This window comes from Apodemus sylvaticus, chromosome 11 (assembly GCF_947179515.1).
Source record: "Apodemus sylvaticus chromosome 11, mApoSyl1.1, whole genome shotgun sequence".
In the NCBI taxonomy this organism is placed as follows: Eukaryota; Metazoa; Chordata; class Mammalia; order Rodentia; family Muridae; genus Apodemus; species Apodemus sylvaticus.
In genome coordinates, this window is record NC_067482.1 from 69,041,370 (window position 1) to 69,049,666 (window position 8,297).

The 8,297-nt window shown below is 39.2% G+C and overlaps 1 protein-coding gene across 9 annotated transcripts in view; it reads left to right on the forward strand.

Annotated features, from left to right (window-relative positions):
* Window positions 1-8,297, forward strand: part of Bod1l1 (biorientation of chromosomes in cell division 1 like 1) — a 56,035-nt gene that overhangs the window by 12,215 nt on the left and 35,523 nt on the right. For all 9 annotated transcript variants that reach the window (XM_052199657.1, XM_052199662.1, XM_052199659.1 and 6 more), the window contains exons 5-9: window positions 167-316; window positions 3,085-3,251; window positions 5,115-5,226; window positions 5,738-5,876; window positions 8,175-8,247. In XM_052199657.1, coding sequence (XP_052055617.1) covers window positions 167-316; window positions 3,085-3,251; window positions 5,115-5,226; window positions 5,738-5,876; window positions 8,175-8,247 — 641 coding nt within the window. The remainder of the gene's footprint in view (window positions 1-166; window positions 317-3,084; window positions 3,252-5,114; window positions 5,227-5,737; window positions 5,877-8,174; window positions 8,248-8,297) is intronic.

The following is an 8,297-nucleotide window of genomic DNA, read 5'->3' on the forward strand; positions in this document are numbered from 1 at the left end:
ACTGATTGTTGCAAGTGACTGTTTTACCTATGTATTTTATTGATATAGCTGCTTTTCTGATAGCTAAATTTCCTGTTTAAACCAGGAAATTTTTAATATTGAGGGCTTAGGCTTTAAATTCATTCTTGTGATCAGTTGTTTATTTTGTTTCATTTTTTTCTTAAAGATTGTGCTTTGGTAGATTCTGATGTGGATGGTCTCACTGATATCACAGTTAGCTCTGTCCACACCAGTGACCTTTCATCTTTTGAAGAAGACACAGAGGAGGAAGTTGTCATGTCTGAGAGCATGGAAGAAGGAGAGATTACATCAGAGGGTAAGGGTAATACATTTTTCCTCAATGTCTCTGACTTTTTCTTTAAAAAAAAAAAAAAGATTTTCGTTTATTTTATATATATGAGTACACTGTACCTGTCTTCAGACACACCAGAAGAGGGTGTCAGGTCCCATTACAGATGGTTGTGATCCCACCATGTGGTTGCTGGGAATTGAACTCAGGACCCCTGGAAGAACAGTCAGAGCTCTTAACCGCTGAGCTATCTCTCCAGGCCTCTCTGTGACATTTTTGTTAAACATTATTTGTGTTCTGTTCTAATGGCTGTTTCCTTACTGTGTGGCATACCTAGAGCCTGCTACCTTGTGATTGCAAGATTGGCTTCTGATTGAGCTGCAGGGTTGTCTGTCTAATTATCCTTGTCCATATTGCCAGCCTTCAACAAGCCTACTTTTCCATGACTAATCCCATCATTTGATGTTATTGACAATTGAGAGGAGACAGTGCACATAAAGATGATTTTGTTTCTGTGTGAATGATACTTGGTGGAATGCAAGCTAGGAGGCTGCCCTCACTTTACCAGTTAGAGATTTGAGGCTCATAAAGAGCACCCTTGGAAAAACGGATTTCCTGAAAGGTGTAACAGAGTACACCAAAAGCGGGTATACTATACTAGTCAGGTATGTTGGCTTGTGCTTAGAATCCCAGTACTTGGGAGACTAAGGCAAGAGAATAACTGTTAACTGGGTCAATATAGGGAGTTCTAGGCTATCCTGCTAGTGAAGTACCCTGCCTCAAATAACAATAAATACTGGTCTACTCAATATAGTTGATCCATCTAAGGAGCACAGTCAAATCAGAGAAGGGGTGGTGTACTCAAGCTCAAGTTTAGAAACATTCCAAATAGGAGCCCTCTGTATGTCCTCTCTGGAATTGTGGGCAACTTGACATCCATTTCTATAATCAGGATAGACTATGATAACCCAGAGAAGTTCACTAGAACTTTGGGCTGAAATTCTTATTTGGGTTAGAGGATATAGTTATAATGAACTGCCTGCCCCTGTACCTCTAGCTCTAAGAGGTCTTGCTGTAGGACCGAATCCCATTCCTCCATCTTAACAATAGTAGACTTTGACTTGACCATAAGAGAACCAGGAAAGCATAAACACATCAGTCAAGTACCAGTATTATAAGAGCCCAGAGATGACCTCTCAGAAGCATAGGGCAAATGTCAGACCTCTCTGGGCAAAGCTGAAATTGTTATTATACAGTTTGTTTGTCATCCAACCCTTCCAAAGTGCCTACTAGATTCTAGAGTTTGCTAATGTCTTTCTGTGTCTTAAATTCTGCAGCCCTACAAAGGAGGCACAACAAAGGGAGCAAAGGCTTGAAGAATATCCAATCCAAAGTCACATAGCCGCTGAGTTCCAGGGCAGAATTCAAAGCCCAGTCAACATGTAGCCATGGCATGATGCTGCTCTTTGCCCTCGCATATTCTTGCCAGTAGGCAGCATCCTTTACATGTTCTTGCTAGCTTTGGATAGGATGTCTAGGAAGAAACTCAGAGTGGAAAGGAGAGCCTTTTAACTCCACAGATACTTTTCTTAGCCTTTCATGTCTTTAAATGTTATGTGTATGTCCAGGAGAAGCAAAGTCACACATTCCGAATGGGAGCAGCAGTGCACACTAGCTATGATGGCAGTCCTGACTGTCCAGCCCACATGGGAGGCTAGTCCCCATCCTGTGATTCCTGGTTTTTTTCTATTCCTCTGATGCTTTCTGGTCTGCCGGGGTGCTTTCTTGGTTGGGCTAGATTTTATGTGTACATGCTCTAAATATAAGAAGTTCATTAACAATAAATTTTAAGAAATGAAAACATTCCTTTTTTTCTGCCTTTCTACTGTGACAAATGCAATGATTGCCTTCCTAATGTAGAGGTGTTAATGTAAAGTGTGTGTGATTGATTCCATCTTTTTCCCTAAACACATAAGTAGGCTTTAAGATCTCAGGTGTGAGCTGGGTGTGGTGGTGTACACCTTTAATCCTAACACTTGGGAGACAGAGGCAAGTGGATATCTGTAAGTTGGAGACCAGCCTTGTCCACATAGTGAGGTCCAGGATAGCCAGAGAAAATAGTGAGACTCCCAGAAAACTTAAAAAAATAAGGAAGATTTCAAGTGTGCTTTAAAGTATAATTTCAAGTGGATTTTTTTCAACTTAATAATAATAAAAGCATTCATGTCAAGTCCAAGAATTATTTGTCAAAATATATTATTTAAAATAACTGATGGGAGGAATAGTAGGTTAAGATGGTTTCAGCAGCTTCAACTAAGGGGACTTCTCAGTTAATAAGCCAAACAGTAAACAGTGAAAGGAGACCTAGGCCTAGCCTGGCAGAAACCATCTATCGTCCTCTAAGTGTGTGCTCTCATCAGGTCATACTCAGGTAAAGGCCTAGCAGAAGTACAGCCATTGTATGCTTGCCTTCCGTGTTGAGCCTATAAAACCCACCCAGCTCCAGGGGCAGAGTGGAGCCTCTGCCTCTTCAGTTCTGAGCCTGTCCTGCTTCTGTCCTGCTCTGTGCTACTGTCCTCTATGCTTCTGTTTTCTTTAATAACACACACATCAAACTTGGTCTGCTTGTCTCTCTGTTGAGGTGAACTATAGTTTTTTAAATGTCAGTTTCTTTCTCATACAGACAACCCCTTTGGACCTTTAAATACATTTGAAGTATATTAGTATCTTTTGCTGCATATATGACATGTTGTTGCTTGTTGACAGAAGCACTTTTTATATTGGCTTCTTTTCAGATGAAGAGAAAAACAAGCAGAATAAAACAAAAGCTCAACCCACTGATTCTAGTGATGGAAAAGCGAGAAGTGTACGGCAGGCTTATGTTCACAAACCTTATCTTTACTCAAAGTACTACAGTGATTCTGACGACGAACTCACAGTGGAGCAACGGCGGCAGTCCATCGTAAGTCAGTTGATCCCTTGTTGGTTTAGCAGCTTCAAAACTTTCCTAATGCCACAAACCTTTAAATACTCCTCATGCTGTAGTGACCTGCTCACCATAAAATTATTTTCTTGCTACTTCATAACTGTAATTTTGCTACTGTTCTGAATTATAATATCTGATATGTAGGATATCTGATATGCGACCTCTGAAAATGTTGGTCATCCTCAAAGAGGTCACAACCCACAGGTTGAGAACAACTGTGAGTTAGCCTGCTACAACAGATTGACAAAATTTGCGTGGCAGTCTGTGCAAGGTCCTGGTATGCACACAGCAGACATGGTCTGGCCCTCAGGAAACTTGCCCTGGAACTACATAGAATAGACACAAAGGTATATCATTGTTACTAACAGAAGTGAAAACGTAACTGTCCACTTCATATTGTGATGCTTACATCCATGTGACTCATTTCATGCAGAGTTACAGAATGGAACTAGTATAATATCAAGGGAAATGTAGTTCACCAATTATCTAGGTTTGAAAATGCTTCCTATTATCAAGTACCAATCAATTATTGAATGCTTTTTTATTTTATTTATTTATTTATTTTTTTATTTTGTTTTGTTTTGTTTTTGAGACAGGGTTTCTCTGTGTAGCCCTGGCTGTCCTGGAACTCACTCTGTAGACCAGACTGGCCTTGAACTCAGAAATCCACCTTCCTCTGCCTCCCAAGTGCTGGAATCAAAGGCTGAATGCTTTTTTAAATAAAATTCATTCATTTTTAAATGGCTTACAATTTAAAGAACATGAAAATATAAAAAGTTTCTTATGTTAGGGAGTTTATAGAAATAACTATTGAACAAAACACTATAAAATGTGACTTCTAGCTAGCTTTCTTTCCAGGCTTATTTCTTAGAGAGGCTATTGGATAGGAGCTATTCACCTGCTTGGGCTTTTTAATTGGATTTTTGAAAGTTTGGCTTGGAGCCCTGAGCAAGAAAGGGATGGTTAGAATAATAAAATGATTGTGAATTCTCTCTGATTGAGATTCTGCCAGCAGAAAGTCCCAAGGCCACAGTTTAGTCCCAGGAATATAGCCACCAAGTCAGCTTGGCTGTAGAATTTACCTGTCACTTGAAGTTCTGAGGACTTACCATTTATGCTTGATATTTATGTTTCTATAACTTTTTTCTTCCTTTTGTTTAATTGTAACTACTTTGTTACATCACCTTTTCTCAGATCATGCCTTTTTTTTCTTCAAACCAATAGCATCCTAAAATAATAATTAAAAATTTTCCTATCTGTGCCTTCTATCATCTGTGCCTTTCCTATCTGGTCGCTTCTAAAACAGAGTAGTCATACCCATACCAAGACACACAGTTAATATCTGCTTCCTTTTTTTTTTTAAGATTTATGTGTATGTTTTGCCTGTGTGTATATGTATGCCTAGTGCCTGCGGATGTTAGAAGGTGTTGGATCCCTGGAAGTGGAGTTAGCGATGGTTTATTAGCTAGCATGTGGTTGCTGGGAACAGCCTGAGTTATCTGTGAGAAGAGCACATGCTCTTAACCGCTGAGCCATCTTTGTAACCTGATATATGTGCATTTTACATATTCTGTTGATGTGTATAAACATCAGAAGAATAAACTAAAACTTTGTTGGTGGGTACAACTTTGAGTACTAGGGGTTTACAACCCAAGGCCTTACTCAATATTTGCTCAGATCTATACCTCGGAGATGTACTCTCGGTACAACCCAAGGCCTTACTCAATATTTGCTCAGATCTATACCTCGGAGATGTACTCTCGGTTATTTTCTCACATTCATTCTTCCAGAGTGTCTTTGCTTCTACCCAATAATCTACGGGCAATTTTATGGTTTTAGGCTAAAGAAAAAGAAGAGAGACTTTTAAGAAGACAAATCAATAGAGAGAAACTTGAAGAAAAACGAAAACAGAAAGCAGAAAAAACAAAGTCTTGTAAAGTGAAGAGCCAAGGTACAGCAGATACTACTTTTATTTGAGAGTATCTTATACACTCCATCATTTTCTAGTTAGTCTCATATTGTTTGTGGCATATGCACATAAAAAAGTGATATGTTCCTAAGTGTGGAAGAATTTATTCTGCAGTAATGGTGGAATGGATTTCAGATAGAAGTGGCTGAGCATTTTTGGTGATGATAGTGCAGCTAGCCTATACCTCACATCATCTTTGCGTTTTTCCCTTTACTTTTGTGATTTTTCTCTTGTGCTGGGGATTGAAATCAAGACTACAAACTTGCTGAGCACAGGCTCTGCCCCAGACTGTTCTCCAGCCCTGAGACTGACATTTATCCAGCACATATTGCAGTAAATACAACAAAATTGATGTTTGTTTTTCCTAGCAGAAACTGAGACTCATTCTAAGCTATTTTGTGTTTTATACTATTTATAAAACTATAATGAAAAGTAAATATAGCACTGTTACAAAACTGTCTTCTGAAATAAAGCTTCTTTATTTACTTTCTAGGCAAAAGTACTGTGGACCTAGAAGATTCATCAACCAAGACTTTGGAACCCAAAGCCCCAAGAATTAAAGAAGTCCTTAAAGAACGGAAAGTTTTAGAGAAGAAAGTCGCCTTAAGCAAAAGAAGAAGAAAAGATTCAAGGTGCATTTTTACCTGCTATGTTCTGATTGTCACATTCGTGGTGCATTTTCAGAAGAACAGCTTTGAAAGTGGGCATAGGCTGTCTTAAAAAGTAGTTGGGCCTGGTAGGTATCCAGCACTGGGGAGGCAGAGGCAATGGGATCTCTGTGAATTTGAGGTCATCCTGATCTACACAGAGAATTCTGGGACGGCCAGGGCTATAGACAGAGACTATCTCTCCATTTTTTTTCTCTTTAAAACGGTCATTTTCACTTAATTAATCTCTGCAGTTTGATGGGTTGTGTGTTTCTGTGTTAACCATTATCAACAAAGAGACATCTCTGTTGAGGTCTGAGAACTGTACTAATCTATAAGGTGTAGAAATAGCTCTGGATCTCTGGCCTTGAACTCACTCTGATCCTTCTGCCTCGGCCTCTCCAGTACTGGAATTATTGTATGCCATCATACTTGGCTTTTTTAGAGAGAGGAATTTGTAAGGCAGTTTGATTTGATATCTCTTCAGCAAAATAAAGGTAGTATGTTCACCCTGGGTTCCATGAGCTCTTTAATCATGCACTTTAGATATCATTAGTATTTAATATTAGTATGTTATATGTATACTAGTCAGATTTACCGTACCAGGCTTGTGTTTCTTCTTGTGGATCAGGCCTTAAATCTAACCAGAACAAGATTAGTTACACCTTCATGCCACTATTGCACATTTCAGCATGTCTTACCATGCTGGTGGCTATTGGAGCTCATAGGGTCCTCAGCTCTGTAGGACTGTTGATGACTCCCTCCATCTCCAGGAGCCTGTTTAATACCTTCTGGCACTTTGAAATTTACCTAGCAAGGAAGAAGCTGTCAAAATATTATCAGCTTGATTTCTCCATGTCCTGTGACTAAGGACTATGGCATTTTCAGTAATAGGATCTTACTATCAAGTTATGGTTGCAACAAGATCAGTGGTAATAGGTAGTATTGTTTTGGGAATTTCTGAGACCCCTTCCCAACCAACAACTTGAGGAGAAGCATCTCACACCTAGCACTGGGTCTTTATTTGGCAACCTAGGGCTTCTAGGGGAAGCATTATCCTCTGTGTGTCCAGGGGTAGAATCAGGTCACCTGTCTTGGTGGGAAGCAGCTTTACCTACTGGGCCATCATGCTGATCTTGACATTCTTAATAGAAAAGCAGGAACTGATGCACCCATGGGAAGGACAGAAATAAAGAAAACAATGATCTGTCAGAACAAAAAGGAAAAGGAGTCATAGCGAGTCTCACGTTGACTGTAGATGTTATTGTATGTTTATGAAGGCCTTGCCTTAGAATTTGTTGTTTTTATCATCTTTCACTGTCTTAATAGCTATAGCATTTTAAAGTAAAATTTTAATAATTTTGTGAAAATCTGACAGAAGCTGTAGATTCCCAGAAAGTGTACATGCATAAACATTTTTCAGAGTTGAGTTTCTGGACTCCTGGAAGTACTTGTAGAAGTGTCTTGTCTAGGCCTGTGGGAACCACTTAGTAACAGAGGTTGCATCTGTTCACCAGGCTTTTCAGCACCTATTCAACACTGTATTTTCATTGCTTCAATTGCTTATTATTTACAAAGGCAAAGAGACTCTTGAAAGTAGCTATGATGTAATGCGTACTGTAATCCACAATTGTACTGTTCCATTAAATTACAATTCTTTTCTTAAACTTACTTATTTTTATTTTATGTGTATTTGTCTACATGCATTTATGTGTTATCACATATGTGCAGGAGCCTGTGGAGGCTAGGAGATGGTGTTGGATACTCCTGAATTGAAGTTAGAAAGAGTTGTGAGCTGTCATGTGGGTGCTGGGACTTGAACCCAGGTCTTCTAGAAGAGCAGCAGATGTTTTTAGTGATTGAGCCCTCTCTCCAGGCCATAATTATAATTATGTAAATTAGTCACAAGCTTGAAGATAAGTTTATTTACAGAACTTAGAGAGTGGAGTCAGTTCTCAGGTATGTTGTACCCTATTCATATAGCTCTGTCAAAAAAGCCTCCCTGCTTTTCCAAAAGATGGTGAAGAATTCAGTTGTCTGCATAGTGGGTACAGTGTTCGCAAAGTAGTACATTAGGAATTGTCCTTGTAGCATGTTTTCCTTTAGCACCAGGAATGTGCATGCCACACTTGAACTGTGCTCTCTGATGACTAAACATGAGGTCACATTAAAGTGTAGCCAGCCTGCACAAATGAAGAGGGTATTAAAGAAAAGAGTTTCAACTCTCTAGTGAGATTCTTAGATTCAGATTGGAAGTTCATATTTGATTTACTCCCCTCTCAGGAATGGTGATGAAAATTCTAAAAAGAAACTTCAGGCTGAGGAAGAATCCAAAGAAGCCCTCAAAACAAGTGAGGTATGTCTTAGTGAAACCCTTGTTAGAGCCCTTTTGTTAGGTGTGGGTCA